The sequence below is a fragment of the Ranitomeya variabilis genome, chromosome 3 (genome assembly GCF_051348905.1).
Source record: "Ranitomeya variabilis isolate aRanVar5 chromosome 3, aRanVar5.hap1, whole genome shotgun sequence".
Taxonomy (NCBI): Eukaryota; Metazoa; Chordata; class Amphibia; order Anura; family Dendrobatidae; genus Ranitomeya; species Ranitomeya variabilis.
The window spans coordinates 386,814,323-386,835,085 of NC_135234.1; the positions used below are offsets into that span (position 1 = coordinate 386,814,323).

General features: G+C 42.0%; 1 protein-coding gene across 4 annotated transcripts in view; it reads right to left on the reverse strand.

Annotated features, from left to right (window-relative positions):
• Positions 1 to 20,763, reverse strand: part of KCNQ4 (potassium voltage-gated channel subfamily Q member 4) — a 274,261-nt gene that overhangs the window by 68,225 nt on the left and 185,273 nt on the right. For all 4 annotated transcript variants that reach the window (XM_077296060.1, XM_077296059.1, XM_077296057.1 and 1 more), the window contains exons 3-5: positions 14,221 to 14,347; positions 7,406 to 7,581; positions 5,992 to 6,117 (exon numbers count right to left, since the gene is read on the reverse strand). In XM_077296060.1, the coding sequence (XP_077152175.1) occupies positions 5,992 to 6,117; positions 7,406 to 7,581; positions 14,221 to 14,347 (429 nt within the window). The remainder of the gene's footprint in view (positions 1 to 5,991; positions 6,118 to 7,405; positions 7,582 to 14,220; positions 14,348 to 20,763) is intronic.

Genomic DNA, 20,763 nt, shown 5'->3' on the forward strand with positions numbered 1-20,763 from the left:
TGCATTCTGTAATGCTGTAGATAAGCCCCCGATGTATCCTAAAAGATGAGAAAAAGAGGTTATATTATACTCACCCAGGGGCGTTCCCGCTGCTGTCCGGGTCCTCCTATCTTCATCAGATGACGTCCTCTTCTGGTCTTCATGCTGCGGCTCCGGCGCAGGTGTACTTTGTCTGTCCTGTTGAGGGCAAAGTACTGCAGTGCGCAGGTGCTGGGCCTCTCTGACCTTTCCTGGCGCCTGCGCACTGCAGTACTTTGCTCTGCCCTCAACAGGGCGGACAAAGTACACCTGCGCCGGAGCCACAGCATGAAGACCAGAAGAGGATGTCATCTGATGAAGATGGGAGGCCCTGTACCAGACCCCGAAGCCCATCGGACCGGACCGCAGCGGAAACGCCCCTGGGTGAGTATAATCTAACCTCTTTTTCTCATCTTTCAGGATACATCGGGGGCTTATCTACAACATTACAGAATGCTGTAGATAAGCTCCTGATGCCGGTGGGCTTACCTCACCCTCGGTTTTGGGGGTGACAGATTCCCTTTAATGCAGAAAAAAAGTTAGGCATCCTTGTAAATACACTGAATTCATTATCTTATTCTTAAGTTGAGTTATACCCTGTGGTGTTGCAGATGTCAACGTGCACCTTTTGATTTGAAATTGCACTATGATGGATTGTGGAAACTCTTGTTCTTGAGATGGTCCAAAATCAGATTGTCTCAGGGGATATACAACATGCAATGCATTCAGATACTCCTGCAAATAAGACATAAATGGATGTGCAGTGTTGTGGTCTCTAAGATATCTTACTGGTGAAGGTCCAAATGCTAGGGCCCCTGCAAAAGATGACCAATCAGTATATCTCTGACACCGCTCTATTACTGCAGCACAGTCCTATTTACTAAATAGCTGGGATTTAATATGCTAGATGGTGCTATGATGCATGGTGGCACTGGCAGGACATACTATCAACAACACATTGGGGAAATCAAACTTAACACTCCAAAAATGCCTAATGCAAGACCTGAATTCTTCTATACCAGATGTGTTTTGCAGGTAATTTCTTGTGACTGCAATTTGGGAACAAGTCCTATCAGCAGCTCTGCACCTGGGTTTCATCTGGCACAGACAGGTCTGTTCCACTTAGCCTTGCAAGTACATCTTCAAATGACAATTTAGGGCCATGTTTTAGCAGCTCTGAATGTTTAAGCTAATTCCCAGACGGCCATGACCTAGTATTCTGCACTTAGTATTTTTTTATTTTCTAACTATGGTCTGGCCAGATTTGTCTGCAAGTTCATTCAAGTTTTATTTTAGTAAATTCCAATCGTACAGGAAAATCAGACCAGTTATATCTTAGAAAAAGTTTTTTTTTAAAAAAGTTACGTATCACTGATGGGGAAATTTGCTATAATTGAATTAGTGATAGAGGAAGGTTTTGGTTTATTCATGTTTATTGCAAGAACATAGTGATTTCTTAGTGATTCAGGCCACAAGACTTTGATTTTGAACAATCTTATATGTCGGGGTACAAGGGTTTATAGTGAGGTACATTTCTGAAAGAAGTATAACTCTGCCTACAGGTTTTGAGAATAGGTCTGTTAGCTTGTAATGTTCCCGCCGCTGCACAGGGGGAGTCTTTAACCATGTCTGCTGCAGTCTCCCATTCTGCATCAGCCGCAGTGGAGCCTGCTCAGCGGAGACGTCGATCCCAGCGTCTCGCTCAGTCCGATATTGTACAAAAAGTTACTGCTGCCTTTCCAGGCTCTGCTATTGTACCTTTTACTGGTTTGCGGCAAGCAGGCTTTTCTGGGACTAAGTCCTGCTTTGCACACACTGAGCATGCCCACGGGAGGACCTCTCATTGGAGGTTGGGGGTCACACGCTCAGGCCCTGTAGCAGCTCCTATTGGTTCTCCAGGAAGGTCCTGTAGAGCTGCAACTATAAAACATCCGCAGGTCCGCACGGCCATACACTAGTGTCAATTTATGTATGAGCTCAGCCCCAGTGTGGTCGTGTTTGTCTGCAGTCAGGGACCCGGCTGAAATAAGCCCCTAGAATGCTGGCATCTCCGGCGAAGAGTTTCGTGTGTGTGTATTCAGGGACCCGGCTGAAATAAGCCCCTAGAACGCTGGCACCTCCGGCGAGGAGTTTCATGTGAGTGGATTCAGGGCTGGCGTATAGCCATTAGAATTCCGGCTCCATCGGAGAGGAGCTGGGTGTTTGCATTTGACTGCATGACCACTATCTGCTCTACTAAGTAGCTGTGTTCCTCTGTGAGTTAAACAGGGCACAGCATTCTCTTTGCTAACAGACTCTGTGAAGTAACAGAGTTTGTTTATACTACTATTTTGTACCGCCATATCTAGCAGCAGGTTCTTTCCTGCACGGTGGATCCCGGGTTGCGAACGCACCTACTACTTCTAATAAATATATATATTTGGTGCGTTCCGCCAACCCTAACACATCTTGCATACGCTTTCCAAACGTAAGGCTCGATTCACGAATTGCAGTTTTTTTTAAGTCACATTCCTTTTTTTGTTATGTGGTATTTGTTAACATCGACTCAAATTGTTCAAAATGGAGCATGAGGTTCATAAATTTTGCACAAACTCAATAATGATCTTTAACCTTTTTTGCAACCTGTTTAGCACAAAAAAGTTGCAAGTTTTGAAAATTTGAGCAACAAATGTGCTAAAATATCTGGCACAGATAAATTTACTCAAGGGAGAGACTGAAGTAGATTTTCGGACGGATTTAGCGATCTTTTGAAAAGTTGCAAAATGGTGAATTAGGTGAAAACATTTGGAAACCGTAAACTTTGTCCACAGCGGCAAACTAGAAAAAATATATAAAATAGACTTTAAAAAAGGCGCAAGTGGAAAGATGAATATGGCACAAACCAAAAAAAGGTACAAACCACTAACAACTTTACAAAAAACATACACAAATGCCTTAAGGAATTGAGTCCTTAGTATTTATTTATAACAAATTAGATCACATCAACAAGCCAAAAGGGAAACATGAGAAAATGATGGGCATATCCTTTATAATTAAGGTGCATAGTCATGTCTTGTTTTACTTCTTTAATGGGAACCTATTAAAAAGGATCCCCACACCACCCCCAAACTATTTATATGAGCATGTAGCTCTTTCAAGGACAAGTCCAGCAACAACTTTACATGGCCAATCCGTTCATTTGTTACTGAGAAATCAATTTGAATTGATATGCAAATGAGGCTGTAGATCTGAAGCCTCTGTCACTACAGCTCTATTCCACGTTCACTACCACTTGACTGACATCTCCTTTGCCTGATATCACACAGAATAGAGGCTGTCAGTCAAGCAGTAGGAGGCGATGCTGAAGGGGAAGTAGAGCTGGAATGTTAGAGGCTTCAGATCTTCAAATAGCATTTCAGCTGTATTTGAACATCAATTCAAATGCTGACCAAGGAACGGACTGGCTAGGTAAAGGTATTGCTGGACTTGTCTTTGACAGAGCTACAACGCTGATTTCTAAGTGATGGATGAACGGACTGGCCATGTTAAAGTTATTGCTGGATTTGTCTTTCAAAAAGCTACATGTGCATCCAAATATTTTTGTTTTGGGGGGGATGATAGTGATTTTTCATGCAGGCAGAAAATATTCTGATTTTCTTCAGTATTTGGATCAGATTTTCATCAGTGTGTCAGTTTTTACCTTCTGTATTTCATCAATGATTTTCTCGAATTAATAAAAAAATACATATATTGCTAAATATTTCCTACCACTTATAATGTGAAAAATGCTATTGCACATGAATGGCACCGACCCATTGATTTGGCTGGGTGAACATCTCTGTAATTATTTTAGCAGACACAGAGTCAGTAAAAAAACAGACATGTCACAGTACCATAAACTATAATGGGTATGTGATCTAACATTGAAAGACAATGATAGAGCACGTACAGTATGTGAAAAGCAGAAGTCTCAGTGTTGTCCTAAAGATTATGGTAAGACATTGCAGATTGTTTCAGAAGCACAGTGCAATAATTGCTATTAAGAACTATTTTCATGTGCAATCGACATGTCAAAGATTTGTTGCAAACTTTTGCTACAGATTTTATCCACAGCAATATGATGGATGAAATCTTCAGAAAATGTCAGAAAAAGTGCCGCAGAACTGCATGTCACTTAAAATCAAAAGAATGCAAATTTACACAAAATTTTTGATGCAAAATTTCAACTACATCTAATTATAGCATAAGCTGGAGGGAACCTGTGGTTTTAATGGAAACCTGTCATGTTGAATATACAGTTGTGCAAGTGAATATACACTTGTATGGAGCGAGGCCGCGTCTTCTAGTGAGTCACACCCACTGGATGGCCGCATCACTAGTCGGGGTGCAGCCTCGCTCTATATGATGGTATGGAGCGAGGCCCTGCCCACTAGTTGGGTTCTGGCAGGGAGCATGCATAACGCAAACATGCCCTCCGGTCCAGACTCAGAAACCAGCAAATTCTCGCAGTGCACAGTGCATGTGCTGGGGAGGTTTATAAGTCTGCATTCACACAGAGTGACTGCAGACTTATCAATTTGGATCGAACATCCCCTTTATGGATTTATGGAAGACAGAGAGCAGATAAAAACCTTGAAGACAAAGGAGCTCTCCAAACAAGTCAGGGACAAAGTTGTTGAGAAGTACAAGTCAGTGTTGGGTTCTAAAAAAATAACCCAATCTCTGATGATCCCCCAGAGCACCGTCAAATCCATTGTCATCAAATAGAAAGAACATGGTACCACAACAAACCTGCCAAGAGAGGGCCACCTATCAAAACTCTCAGCCCGGGCAAGGAGGACATTAATCAGAGATAGAGTCCAAAGGAAACCCTGAAGGAGCTGCAAAGCTCCCAAGAAGAGACTGCAGTATCTGTCCATACGACCACAATAAGCCGTACAATCCATAGACATGGCCTTTTTGGAAGAGTGGGCAGAAAAAAAGCCTTTACTTACACACAAAAATTGTAAGGCTCTTTTTGAGTTTGCCAAAAGACAAGTGGGAGACTCCCCAAATGTATGGAGGAAGGTGCTGTCAGATGAGACCAAAATGTAACTTTCTGGCCACCAAGGTAAATGATATGTCTGGCGCCAAACCAACACCGCTCATCACCCCAAAACACAATCCCCACAGTGTAACATTGTGGTGGCAGCATCATGCTGTAGGGATGTTTTTTGGCAGTAGGGACAGGGAAAATGGTTTGAGTAGAGGGTAAAATGGATGTGAAATACAGGGATATTCTTGAGCAAAACCTGTTTCAGTCTGTCAGTGATTTGAGACTGGGACAAAGGTTCACCTTGCAAGAAGACAATGACCCAAAGCATACTGCTAAAGCAACACTCGAGTGGTTTAAAGGGTAATGTGTAAATGTTCTGGAGTGGCCTAGTGAAAGCACGGATGTCAATCCAATTGAGAATCTGTGGTCAGACTTGAACATTGCTGTTCACCACAGGAAACCATCTACCTTGTAGGAGATGGAGCAGTTTTGCTATGAGGAATGGGCAAAACTCCCAGTGGCAAGATGTGGAAAGCTCATAGAGGCTTATTCAAAGTGACTTGCAGCAAATTGCTGCAAAAGGAGGCTCTGCAAAGTACTGACTTAGGGGGGTGAATAGTGATGCACACTGAAGTTTTCAGTTATTTTGTCCTCTTTGTTGTTTGCTTCACAATGAAAAGAAAACCAAATGTTCACAGTTGTAGACATGTACTTTACATGAACTGATGCAAACCCACAAAAAAACTGTGAAATTTCAGGTTGTGAGGGAGCAAAACACAAAAATAAATTTGCAAGCCATTGTATGTATACTTTCTTGTGATTGGGTAAAAAAACTACACCAAATGCTCCATCAATATTTTAAGTGTGAATTAAGCCTTATGGAATAGCTTAAATTGAGATGAGACATAATCAATCAATATGCTTTTACGCTTTGAAAACAATAGCTGTAGAACACTTACCGTCCCCCACCAAAGTGAGTCAGCATAGGTTGAAAATTCAGTATTTGCATCTTTTTCTGCAAGGTATACCAGGAAGGATGCAAAAATTAGCACCAGAAAACCAATGTACCATGCAGTGATCAGCTCCTGCAGTACAAGGGACACATATAAGAAAATTATTTCACATTATTCAGAAACTCCTAAAAGAATTCAATAAGCAGACAAAAAAAAACAACATCATTTGGTACTGTAAGGCTGTGTGCGCATGATGAGTCTTTGGTGCATTTTTGATGCTGCACATTAACACTGTGTCAAAAACACAGCGTTTTACAGTTCTAGCAAAGTGGATGCAATTTCCAGGTATCTCATGCCCACTGTGGCTTTTGTTATTCTGGGTAAACTGAACCGTAACAGCATAAACTGTCTCTTTATATTGTTTACTATTTTATAGATGCAGGGATGCCAAATATGTTTTTTTCCTTTATTTTTAATGGGTAAAAAGGCATGTGGTTTACTTTTTCTATATTTTTTAAACTTTTTTAAATTATTTGCATTTTATTGTCCCCATAGATGACTTGAAAATGCGATAATTTCACCATTGATATCATATGCTGCAATACCGCAGTGCTGCAGTAATTAGGAAAAATCATGGTCTCCTAGGGAGCTTAGTATTTGGTTGAGCTTCACAGGAGAACCAAGATGGCAGCCATGGAGGTCTTCAACAGTCCCCTGGGTGCCATGGTAATATATCAATATATCAGTACCCAGCAAGCTTGTTTCGGGGGGGGGGGGGGGGGTGATGAGAGTCTGCACGTACTGGTAAATCCTCCATTTGAATACCACTGTCATAGATTACCAGCGGCATCCGAATGACTAACAGCCAGGGCTGTTGACACAGATGCTGGCTATATACTATGTGTGAGGGAGCTCCTATCCTGAACCCTCTTTACCTAAGCCCTGGACTTCATTCGCGTTCTAGGAAGGGGTTAAAAGCTTGTACAAAAACAAGAAAAAAAAGCATCAAAACAGTGTAAAAAGCTATACCCTTTTTCAAAATTGCACCAAAAGTCACATATATTTTAGAAGTGCTTTTTGGATGAAGAGTCTTCAGCCAGAAAAATATACGGTATCTATAAAGCACTTCTTGTGAATATACCCTAAGTCCATGTTCACAGAATGTGTTACCAATGCATTTTTTAAAATACGTGCTGTAAAAATGCAGCGATTTTACTGTATTTTTAGAAAAAACACACACATAGATAGCATTATGTGAATATGACCCTTAGCGTCAGCAAATCAATTAGCTTAACCCGTCAACCTGTACAAGAAAGCAAAGCTCAGATACCCAGAGCCTTTCATTTCTTCTATACGTAGTTATCTAAGATAATCTATATTAGCAAATTGCTACTTCAGCTAATCTGTACAAGGCCATTACCTTACTGTGGGCATAGACCACTGAGCCCAACAATTTCCAGGTACCTCCCCTTCGGTCCATGCGCACCATACGCAAGATCTGCAGAAATCTCATACTGCGCAGGGCTGAAGTTGCAAAGATGTTACCTTGTGTCCCAGCTGAGATCACTGCCAGTGATGCTATTAAGACTATAAAATCTACAGTTTGAAAAAAAAATGAATATCAATTACTTGCTCTTATCCACATAATGCATTGCTGCATTTTTCTACACAATATTAAAGTACTTTTCACAGTACCCAAATCACTGAAAAGGTGCCCAGTCTAGTATCACACATCTAACTTGGTCTCGGCTCCTATTAGTACTGTTATTCTACTAAGGCCGGGGTCACACTTGCCAGTTCAATGAGAGAAAGTCACACGAGTCTCTCGCATCAATTCCCGGCACTGCCGCCGGCACTCGGGAACGGAGCATTCAGCTGTATAGAAATACATGCAGCGGCCCCCTCTGGTCCCGAGTGCCGGCGGCAGTGCCGGGAATTGATGTGAGAGACTCGCGTGAGTTTCTCATGTTGAACAAGCCAGTGTGACCCCGGCCTAAAACTGACAAAAGTCGCCAAAGCAGACCAACGTTTGTACAGGTATTTGGCCTTTGGTTAGCACCGGTCATACCTGGTAGTATCAGTCACAGAGAGGAGGCCACAAATGCTCCAGGATTGCGACCAAACCTTGCAGGGGGTTCAACTGTTGCAGCTTCATTTCAGATACTAAAATGCTGGCACATTCCACAATTTCTACTGAATGACAATTTCATGGCCGAGGCTGTATCATTTAGATACCCTGGCTCAGCGTCAAAGTTTGCTTTACAATTTTTGGCAACTACGGCCTAACCTAGATTATTTGCGCGAATGACCATAGCGTGCTGTTTAATGAAGGTTCATGTGAGTTGAAGTGACATATACTAGTATGAGCGCCTGAAATGTGCCACGTGGCAATAAGACGTTCTGCTTACAGTTTCTTGCTTCACTTCGTACTCTGCCAGCTGCAAAAAATAGAATTATGGGACTATCCAATTCTGCATTACTGGGGCCCTGACATTTAATTCGTTAATGCCTATTATCAGGCAGAACACAGGCCTGGTGTCACAATATTGCTGCTACTCACATTTAGCTAATCAGGAAACCTCAGAGACAAAAAGCCAGGCAGGCACAGAAATACCACATCAAAGGGCACCGCTCACAAGACTGGCACCTACACAGTGCATTTTACCTTCATGCATCATATATGAAAAGCTCAACCGTAACTTTTCATTAAATATGTATGTCGTTACTAACACCTGCAGATTAAAATAGGTCAGACTCAAATGTAAAATACCGAATTCCAGTTGGCTTCTCTGCAGATTTGCTGCATTAGCCACATAGATGGTCACAGGGATTTTGCGTTTGCTTATGCTTGGATCAACTAAAAGGAATGGTAGTTGTCGGTTAAAGAGAACTTTTCACTGGATATTTTTTATTTAATCTGAGCGCATCCTCCAATTGGCACTGATTCTGTAACAGTTTAGCGCCTGCATTCCAAAGTTATACCCCCCAAAATAAAGATGCTAATCTTCCCCCAATCCAGCTGGGTATACACGGCAGAAAAGTCGCGTAACAGTGCACTGAGCCCTTGGCCACACCAAGGGTGCACTCAGCACTCCTTATTTTCATACAAAATACATATATGTTTAAGCCAATTAAACTACTAAAAGCTATACTAAAGGTATAATTACTATAGGGGCCAAGTCTCCTGCATACCTCTACAGAAGTGCTTTAGATAGCATTTCCAGTGTGGCAAACTCCCTTTAAGTGCACTGGGCAGACAGAACACTTAGGCTACTTTCACACTAGCGTCGTTTGGCCTCCGTCGCTATGCGTCATTTTGGAGAAAAAAATGCATCCTGCAAAAGTGCTTGCAGGATGCGTTTTTTCTCCACTGACTTGCATTTGCGACGCATTGTGATGTATGGCCACACGTCTCATCCGTCGTGTGACGGATGCGTCGTGCTTTGGCGGACCGTCGGCACAAAAAAACGCTACATGTAACTTTTTTGTGCGACGTGTCCGCCATTTTTGACCGCGCATGCGCGGCCGGAACTCCGCCCCCTCCTCCCCGGATATTACAATAGGGCAGCGGATGTGTTGAAAAACTGCACTTAACACCTCATATGAAAACGCTTATTTCTCAAGAGCAGCAACAGATAAAATATATCAAGTTGACAAAGACCTGCATATCTATGTCCAGTTTGCAGTTTGGCGGGATTCATCTTACTGCCAGATTTCCTTTTCTTTTTCCTTTCATATCCTCGCATTGTTTTATTTTGTAATTTTTTTTTTGTTCTTGTGCTCTTCAGTATGACAATAAGCAAAGCACAACTGTACATTCTGCACAAGCTGGCCATGACTCCGATACCATACATGCAGACACATATACTTAATTGGGACACTCTAGGATCATTTCCTGCACATATACTGCACATGTGATCATTTGTACCAAAGAGATGAATATAGAACTTGTTGGTGAATTTGGTAGAAATAGTTCCCGTGCAGGACTTCAAAATATATAAACGTTTAACGCTTGTCTAGACTATTTATCAAAGCCATAAAATTGTAGATTGCAGCAAGTTAAGGCTATTCATCCCATACAAGTATTGACTGTGCGCTATAGAAAAGGACAGAGTCAATGAGTGTGAAAAGATTTCAGTTGTTCAGTTCACCAAACCGCTTACCATGCCGAACGCAATAACTAAAAATGCTGCCTTCAGCATATTTAATGTGTGGTGTGAGACCATGTGCATAGCCCTTTGGGGACAAATGATCCCTATTTCATTGCGCTCATCACAGCGAAGGAAAAAGAACTAAACACGAAGCACCTTTGTGACCTCCAGTAAATGTGTTTTTGTATTAAGCCTTTTATTGATTATGCAAGTCAGTTCAATACATAATTCATAGTCATTTTTATATTTTCCAAAGACTAGAACGGTGCACACAGGAGCTTACTCACTAAGGGCTAAATCTTCAGATAACAACTTGATTCATTTCTAACCGTAAAATTTTCACTTTCAAAGTTTTGGATTTTTGAAGTCTCCAGTGAATCCCACTTGAACTCAAGGGCCAAAAACATAGGTAGAGATGGTGCTCCTAAGTAGGCTCACTGCACTTCATGTCTCCCTGGTATGGAAGTACGTTTGATGGCATTTTTCATCAGTGTTTGTAATCCCAAAACCTGGAGTCAAAACCTCTGCCGTCCCGTGTCTCATACGCTACAGAAAACTTTAGGACTGCTTTTACCATTTTATGGGATCATTATTACTTATTAGGAAGCACAAATGTGAGCAACTGTATTATATGGGGTCACAAAGGGGGTCAATATTACTATATTGTGGGATAACAGACACAAAGGAATATGTTTAATCATTTATCACATTTCCTACCCAGTTGCACCACCCCGAGCGGTTATAATCGCAAGCAAACTATGACTACATTTTTATATTAATGGTCAAAATATATCAGGAATGGGTTACAAAGCCATTTGTTAGGTTCTAGGATCGTAAAGAGACATTATTTCTCTCCTGGTACAACACCAAATATTTCCAGGAGTTCTTGGCTTGGGCAAAATATTTATTTATTGGGCTTGCTTATATAGTGCTAACATAGTCTGCCGCGCGGCACAGACATTGTCATTGTCCCCATTGGTGCGCAAAATCTAAATTCCCAATCAAGCACAGTGGCATGTAAAAGTTTGGGCACCCCTGGTCAAAATTACTATTATTGTGAACAGTTAAGCACGTTGAAGATTAAAGGATCTCTAAAAGGTAAAGATGACATATTTCCTTTGTTAGGCACAAAAAATATATATTTTTATCTTTTACATTTTAAAAATCGCAAAAAGGAAAACGGGCCGGTGGCGTTACAATCCCACCACTCACTGTGTCCTAGGAACGCAGTGAGTGACAGTTCAGCTACCCTATGGATAGTGGGGGCTTGCCGCTCTATAGTATGTAGGGGTTTGCTAGGCAGTCAGTTCTGTGTGTGACAGCTCAGCCATACTATAGTATGCAGGGGTGTGCTGGGCTGTCAGTATTGTTATAGGATTGCCCAGCAGTTCAGTCTGGCCACACCTGCTGCGATTCCTCCAGATGTCATCCTTTCAGCGTGATTGCCTGGCTATTTAGCTGGCTGATAGTGGTTAGAAAATTGCCAATCGTAGCTTTCGCTTGCTGATGTTTGTGCCTTTCTCTAATGCTTTGTTATTTTGATCTTTTGCTGCCCTACATTGGACCTTGCCTTTGACCATCCGTTTGTTTAGCCCCTTTGTCTCCATCCACTACCTCCCTGGAATTCTGACCTCAGACTGAGAATTGTTTAGTCTTTTGTCTTGCACTTCTGTTTGTGACGAACTCTCTTGGGATTTGACCCCGGACCTGCCTCATGAGAAGTAACGTTCACCAGCATCACAGGTGGGATTTGAACCCAGCTCTCCTAAATACTGAGCCACTTTTCTGGCCTCAACAAGCCCAATAGTACACTCCTCCTGTATGGCTTAAACTTCTCCAAATGCAAAAGGCTTCTAGTCTCAGATATAAGAATGCAGCATGGAGGAAATTGCTGGCACACAAGCATCTAAATAATGACTTGCTTAGACATTTTTCCATTTGTGCCTGTACTGAAAATATTTCTATAAATGAATGATTATTCTGCATCTGAGGTTAGCACCATACTTGTCATGTGACAATAGACTTTAGATTATTGTCACGAGACTGAAACTATTTATGTTTCTTGTTGCAACGTGCTGTCACATAGCAATGGAAGAGCTGCAGATTTGACTGTATAGAAATGGAAAAATCGTTAACGATTTCATTGTTTAAAACATCCTGTAAAAAAAGATGCTCCCAAAAATGCTAGAAAACATTAACCCTTCATTTTCTGTTTTTTTTTCCCTCCCTTCTTCCAATAGCCATAATTTTTTTATTTTTCCGTTTACAATACTGTATGAGGGCTTGTTTTTTGTGGGGCACTGGAAAGTGGGTAAAAATATTCCAAGAGAGTTAAAATTACAAAAAAAAAGTGCAATTCCACAATTGTGTTTTGGGGTTTTTATTTACCATGTTCATCATATGGTAAAGCTGACCTGGCAATATTATTCTCCATGTCAGTACAATTACACAGATACGAAACATGAACAGCTTTTTTTTTTTTTAAATTGTGAAAAAAATTCATAAATTTGTGAAAAAAAAAATACATTTTTTTTGCTTTTTATCAACATTTTGCGAAATCGGGAAATTTTTCATTTTCGTGATCTGGGGCTGAGTGAGGGCTTATTTTTTGCACCTTGAGCTGATTTTAGTACTGATACAATTTTGGGGTAGATACAAAGTTTTAATCACTTTTTATTGCAATGTTGTGGCAGCCAAAAACCCGTAATTCTGGTGTTTTGATTTTATCTCGTTATACTGTACACTGATCAAATTAATTATAATTTATTTAATATTTTGATAGATCATACATTTCTGAATACAGCAATACCAAATATGTATTTTTTTATTGTATTATTTTTAATATGACAAAAAGGGGGTGACTTGTATTTTGGCATTTTTTACCATATTTCTAAAATGATTTGTTTTTTACTATATTTGTTAGTCTCCTCTGGGGACTTGATGCTGCGATCATCCGATAGTTTATCAGTGTATCAGCACTGCTATGTATAGTGAAAGTCATGGTCTCCAATGAACGCCAGCTAAAAGTTGGCTTTCACAGGAGAATTGTCATGACAAGCTTGGAGGTCTTCGGCAGACTTCTGGCTGTAATGTCGACCCATTGGCACCCGGCGATTACGTCACCGGTGTGCTGATGGATGCGTGGAATGACGCGCCCCTGGCTGACGCACATTAAATGCTGCTATCAGAGACTGCCGGTTGAACATGTCAATATTGGCACATTTGGAAGATATTGATCTAATGTGTATGGAGGGCTTTAGGAGCATTTTAGCTGGTAAAAACACCATGTTTTGTACGCATTTTTACAACCTTTTTTCTCTTTTTATTGTTGGTGCTTTTTCTCCATGCTTTTTTTTCCTACATAGAAGCTTATGGGAAAACATCACATTAAAAAAAAAGCCAAAAATTGGTAAAAATCCACACAAAAAAACAAAAAATTCCACAGAATATTTTGCTTGTGGTAAAGCGAGATGTACCAGACATTACAAAAACTTTTGATCATTTAGGATCCTGAAGATATCAGTGAAACTTCTAATGGTGACAATACTGGCTGCCACCCAGCTTTCTGAACTGGGTATCAGGCAGGCTGAACAGAATTTTTGTGCATGGCATTCACAGTGTTTACCTGTGGGATAGACGATAAGGACACTGCTTTGTGGTACTGTGCTCTCACAGTACAAAGACGTTGTGACGCTTATTGTTTAAAATTTGCTGATCAGCCTTTTTCTCTTACACAATCCATCTATTAGCCATGAGAATGCTGGCTCTGCAATATCTTCCATTACACCACATCTCCATGTTCTCCAACACTACTACAATGGGAGACAAAACTCATTCTGCAGCTGTTCTGCTGACGGGGAAGATGGAGAGAGGAAAAAGTCTTTGTTCCTTAGGGATTATAACATCTGGAGCCATGCAAAAGAAGAATGGAAAGGTACAAATCTGCAACTTCTGTGAAACAGGTATCAAGAGTACGGTATATAAAATTCCCAAACCAGTATTATATCAGATACATTGCAGGATAAAAACCTAAAAGGACATGATCTGATTTCTGTAGGTTAAAGGGTAATACTGGGCTTCTTACCGATAACACAGAAAGGTTTCCTCGCAAATCTCAGACGTCCTTTCCATCCTCTGTAACGACAGCAACACCCGGCAGACCAAATTCGGATCACATACTCCATGCCAAACACCACAATCATCACAAATTCCTGATGAAACATAATGTAAATGTTAAATAAAAGAACTGTAGCTGAAATATTAGGTCCTATTATTCGCATGTTTAGAAAATATACCGTAACTGTCACAATTCTTTCGCTATCATGCATATAAGGCTGAATTCAATAGGCAGACATAAGCTGCTGCTAGACTCTTCTTATCAATGTGACAAAACAGGCATCCGATCCTGGTAGATCCTTGTATTTCAGCCAAAAATCTGTTAGAATGTCAGAAGACTGCCAAAATAAGAACAATCCACCTAAAAAAATATTTTTTTATGAAAAGTTTTGAGATTAAAGTGGTTGTACGGCCAAGTGCAAATTGCTGAATCCTAACAGTGTGTAATAAAGAGAGTGTTAGGATTCAGCTTTGCTAGCAGATTCAGCCCGTGACTGCGATATGCATACTAGTGGTCATGTGCTGATCAGGTTCTCATTCATTCCATTCAATGTTCTGTTGGGAGAATATTGAATTAAGTAGTCCAGCATGCCTAGCTGGTGAAAAGCAGGCTTAAAAAAGAACCGCTGTTAGAAATGCATTGCCTGTGTGAGACTGCAAGTAACCGTGATGTCATGCCTTCTGCGCATATGAAATAAGGAGGATTTGGATCTTTTTACTAACCAAACGTGCTGAGCTACTTTATTCTGTTTAAAAAGAATCACAAAACATGGAGGCGAGCACAAGTGCAGATGTGGTGTGCCGATTACATTCCTCTATATTAATTAAGGGAATATTCTAGCGAGAAAAGTGGATCAGAAGCTACATGCAGTACTTGCCGACATGTGATGAACTGCTTGAATGAGTCCTAACTGTGTAATATAAATATACTGCTTGCCGAAAATTTGTCTTGGCTAGACAAGCCCTTTAACACAAACTATAGATGAAACGATACTTTATTAAAGTGAATAAAAAGTCTGATGTTTTTTGGATTGTGTAGTAATTAGTAACTGATAATTTTAGGGCGTAGTAATAAGCAGCTTATTTTTTGGATAATAAACAGCGTGACATTCACAATTACTGACTGATGAAAGGCCTATGATTCTTTTCTTTTATGATTCATTTTCAGAAGACAATGTAATACACATGGGATCATTTCAGTGTGAATTGTAACTTTCTTTTTTTTTCAGTTTGGGATTAAAAAAGCAAAAAAGTAACACCAGAAGGCATCTGATCCAGACACAGACACCCTACTTGTCAGTGTGCTTTGTGGTGGGCTCTGAGGCTGCCAGTTCCCTGTCTATCTCCATCTCCTTGGAGATCTCATCTTCCATGTAAGCTCTGCCACCAATGATCTTCTGAGAGAAGCAAACTGGTGAAAAGAAGAATTTCCGTTGTGAAGACTTTTCTGTTCAGGTTATATCGCTGCTTTTTATCCCAATAGTTTTTATCTTGCAATCACTTTCTCTGCAGCACCCCTAGAGACATGTCATGCAGCTCTCAGAGTGAGGCTTGTTGTCTGCGGTGACAATGGGTCCACCGTAAGAACATGTCACCATTACTTTTCCCCTAGCAGTGCCAACTGGAAATTCAGGAACAAACATAGTAATATTGTTCTAGGACTTAAATAAATGGTAAAAATAGGATTTAGTTATAAACAAATGACAGAAACCTAAATATTGTGAGTTTTATTTACAACATCAGGAGATACAATGGTCCACACTTATCAATAGTGATAGAACTTTAGCCATTGTCTAAAGCTGACTATATACCTTAGAAACAGAACCCAGAATAAAAACAAAATGAATAAATACCCTGCAGTAAGTAAAGAAGTAAATAGCAATAGCACACATAAATAACATTGGGTACTTAGATGACACTGTTTTGATCAAAAAAGCGTAAAGCCACCCTACTGCGACAAGGTGTACCCACTCAGGATGGTCCTATCTCTAAAGTAAAACCTATGTACCCTATGTTATTTACATGTACTATTACTATTTACTTGTTTACTTACTCACTTTCCTTTTATTCTAGGTTATATTTGTTAATGGCCACAGTGTGAATGTGCACCTATGCATTACACTTATACCACAATGTATGCAGGGACGGCAGGAACACAGGACTGGCAGGGACGGCAGGAACACAGGACTGGCAGGGACGGCAGGAACACAGGACTGGCAGGGACGGCAAGAACACAGGACTGGCAGGGACGGCAGGAAACGCAGGATTGGCAAGGACGGCAGGAACACAGGACTGGCAGGGACGGCAGGAAACGCAGGATTGGCAGGGATGGCAGGAACACAGGATTGGCAGGGATGGCAGGAAACACAGGATAGGCAGGGACGGCAGGAAACACAGGATAGGCAGGGACGGCAGGAACACAGAACTGGCAGGGACGGCAGGGACCAAGGGCTGAAAAGAATGACAACTACAATTAGTAACGAGTCAAGTCAGAGTCAAAGTGTGAGGAGCAGAGACTGGAGCCAAAGAACCTAAAGAGATGCCAGCAAGAAGCCAGCGAACGCAATAGACACAAAGGCGTCTTACCTGGACAGATGCAGGGAAGAAATACCCGACAAGCGCCGCCATATTGGGGGCGGAGCCACTGGGTCACGACCTCCCAGAAGCCACAGCGTTGAAAGGAGCGCATCTGCGCATACGCGGACTGCAGAAAGGACGAGCGCCCGAGAACCCAGACGGAGGAGAGCGAGGAGCGTCGGGAGCGTGCTGCCCGGACAGGTAAATATTAGGCGGCGGAACAGTACCCCCTCTCTTACCCCCCCTCTTTAAAACTGTAAAGGAACCTCCTCAAGATTAGAGGAGCATTGATATTCTCTAGGGGTTCCCAAGATCTTTCTTCGAGACCAAACCCCTTCCAATCAATTAAATAAAAAGTCCTACCTTTAACAGATTTCTTGGCGAGAATATCCTTAACTTCAAAAGAGGCATCGGAAGAAATAGGTAGATGAGAAAGCGACGGAGCAGAATGAAAATTATTAAAAATCGCGGGTTTGATACATGAAAAGCGTTAGGAATGCGTAACGAAGCGGGCAACTTCAACTTGTAAGCTACGTCATTAATAAGGCTAGAAATCTCAAAGGGGCCGATGTAACGTGGACCTAACTTTTGAGAGGGAATCTTGAGTCTGATGTAGCGAGAGGATAGCTAGACCTTATCGCCAGGACGATATGGAGGAACATCTAAACGCCTCTTGTCAGCATACCTTTTCATTCTGCTACTAGCCCTCTCAAGCGCCTCCTTAGCCTCCTGCCAAATCTTGGAAAATTCCAAGGACAAGGAATCCACCGCCGGTACACCTGAGGTGGGGAGAACAGGGAGAGAAATGCCGGGATGTAGCCCAAAAACAATAAAAAAAGGAGACTTAGACAAAGATTCACTAGTGTGATTATTATAGGCGAATTCTGCCCAAGGAAGAAGAGACACCCAGTCATCATGATGAGCATTGGTAAAATGGCGAAGATAAGATGTGAGAATTTGATTTACACGCTCCACTTGACCATTGGACTGGGGATGGTATGCAGAAGAAAAATCCAGCGATACCTTCAAAAGTCCACAAAGAGCTTTCTAAAAACAAGAGGTAAACTGAACTCCTCGGTCGGACACGATATGCTGAGGGAATCCATGAAGTCGAAATACTTGATGTAAAAAGATCTTCGCTAGGTAAGGAGCAGAAGGTAAACCAAGTAAAGAGATGAAGTGGGCCATTTTGGAAAATCTATCCACCACCACCACCAAAATTACAGTGCAATTAGAAGACTTCGGTAAATTGGTGACAAAGTCCATCGCAATATGACTCCAAGGAACAGAAGGCACAGGAAGTGGATGCAGAGATCCCGAAGTAAGCTGTCGAGGAACTTTGTTCCTAGCACACGAGGAACAGGAAGCAACGAAATCCAGGACATCTTGGCGAAGTGAAGACCACCAATAATGGCGAGAAATCAGGGAGAGAGTCTTCTTGCCCCCAACATGTCCAGCGAACCGGGAGGAATGACCCCAACGTAAAACTTTCATCTTGTCACGATTATTTGACACAAAGGTTTTTCACGGAGGAGGAGTGATCACATCCAGGGGAGCTAAAGAAACGATCTTAGCAGGATCAAGAATATGAGCAGGTCTCTCCTCTTCATCCAGTGGTTGAAAAGATCTTGATAGAGCGTCAGCTTTGATGTTCTTATTTCCAGGTCGGAAATGTAGCTCGAAGTCGAAACGTCCGAAGAACAAGGACCATCTGGCTTGTCGAGGGTTCAGCCTTTGGGCGGACTGGACATAGGCTAGATTCTTGTGATCTTTAAAAATAATGAAAGAATGTACAGCCCCTTCAAGGAGGTACCGCCACTCCTCCAAGGCCAATTTAATAGCCAATAATTCCTTGTCACCAATGGAATAATTACTCTGAGGAGGAGAAAATGCTTTAGAGAAAAACCCACAGGAGACTAATCGACCCGAGTTAGATCTCTGTAAAAGTACTGCTCCAGCTCCAATAGAGGACGCACCCACTTCAAGAATAAATGGTCTATTGGTATCCGGTCGATGAAGCACTGGTGCTGAAGCAAATTCTTGCTTCAGGGTTTGGAAGGCAGCTTCGGCCTCCGGAGGCCAAAGATTAGGGTCGACTCCCTTGCGAACCAATGCAGAAATTGGTTTAGTCAAGGAGGAGAAATTAGGGATAAATTGTCTATAGTAATTGGCAAAGCTAAGAAATTGCTGAATAGCCTTTACTCCCGAAGGACGTGGCCAATTTAGAATGGCAGACACCTTCTCAGGATCCATCTTCAGGCCATCCTTAGAGACAATATAACCCAAGAAGGGTATGGAATACTGTTCAAAGACACATTTCTCAATCTTCGCGAAGAGATGATTCTCCCTTAAACGAAGTAAGACTTCGCCAACGTCTCGTCGATGAGTAGATAAATCTGGAGAGAAGATGAGGATGTCGTCCAAGTAGACCACGACAATAGTATAGAAGCAATCTCGAAAGATATCATTGATGAACTCTTGGAATACAGCAGGAGCATTACAAAGTCCAAATGGCATCACCAAATACTCATAGTGACCGTCCCGAGTGTTGAATGCGGTCTTCCACTCGTTCCCCACACGGATACGAACCAAGTTGTAGGCTCCTCGAAGATCAAGTTTGGTAAAAATTTGTGCTCCCCTCAGGCGGTCAAAGAGTCCTGAAATAAGAGGCAATGGGTATTTATTCTTCACAGTAATGTTGTTTAACCCTCTGTAGTCAATACAAGGACGAAGAGTACCATCCTTCTTTTTCACAAAAAAGAAACCTGCCCCAGCTGGAGACGAAGATTTTCGAATGAAGCCTCTGGAGAGGTTCTCCTGAACATAGTCCGACATAGCTTGAGTCTCTGCAGGAGAGAGAGGATAGATTCTTCCTCTAGGAGGAGTGGTACCAGGAACGAGGTCTATAGGACAGTCGTAGGTTCGATGTGACGGAAGAGTCTCCGCCTCCTTTTTGTCAAAAACATCTGCGAACGAAGAATAAACAGAGGGCAACCCGGGAGGAATGGGGGAGGGACAGGGGACACCAACAGGACGCATCGGCAGCAGACAACGAGTCAGACAGGAATCTCACCAACGTAGAATTTTGCCCCTTTGCCAATCTAAGAAGGGTTCGTGGACCCGCAACCACGGAAGACCGAGGAGAATAGGATGAGAGATGTTGGCTAAAACAAAAAACAAAATTTTCTCCCTATGAAGAGCCCCTACCTGAAGCTCTACCAACTGCGTAACTTGAGTTATAGTCTCTTGCAGGGGCTTCCCGTTAACGGAAGCGAGAAAAAGAGGATTCTCTAAAGACCTAACAGGGACAGAAAATGTAATTACCTCTTCTAACCTAATAAAATTTCCCGCTGCACCCGAGTCCACATAAGCCTCAAGGAAAAAACGTTTATCATGAATATGCAACAAGACAGGCAGGGTGAGGGGTTGAGAGGTTTCACATGCACCTAGGGAGGCCTCTCTTACCTGACCTATGCGGAGGAGTTTTCTGGACGATCTGGGCAGGCTCCGAGAAGATGAGAGGAGCATCCACAGTAAAAACAGAGACCCTGGGCGCGTCTCTCCTTGCGACATTGTTCGGAGAGTTTTAGACGATCAACTTGCATCGGCTCAGGAGCAGAAGCCGAAGCTGAGACTCTGGGACGTGGGCTGGGAGGGCTACGAGAAGACATAGAAGAACGAGGAAATTTTCTCTCCCGAGCTCGCTCCTGAAAGCAAAGGTCTATATGAGTAGCCAAGGCAATTAAATCCTCCAAATTAGTTGGAGTATCTCGACCAGCTAATTCATCCTGGATACGGCTAGATAGCCCCCCGCCAGAAAGCCCCTACTAACGCTTTATTATTCCAACCCAAGTCAGAAGATAAGGTCCGACACTGGATAGCGTATTGCCCAACAGTTAAAGACCCCTGCTGTAAATTAAACAAAGCCTCAGTG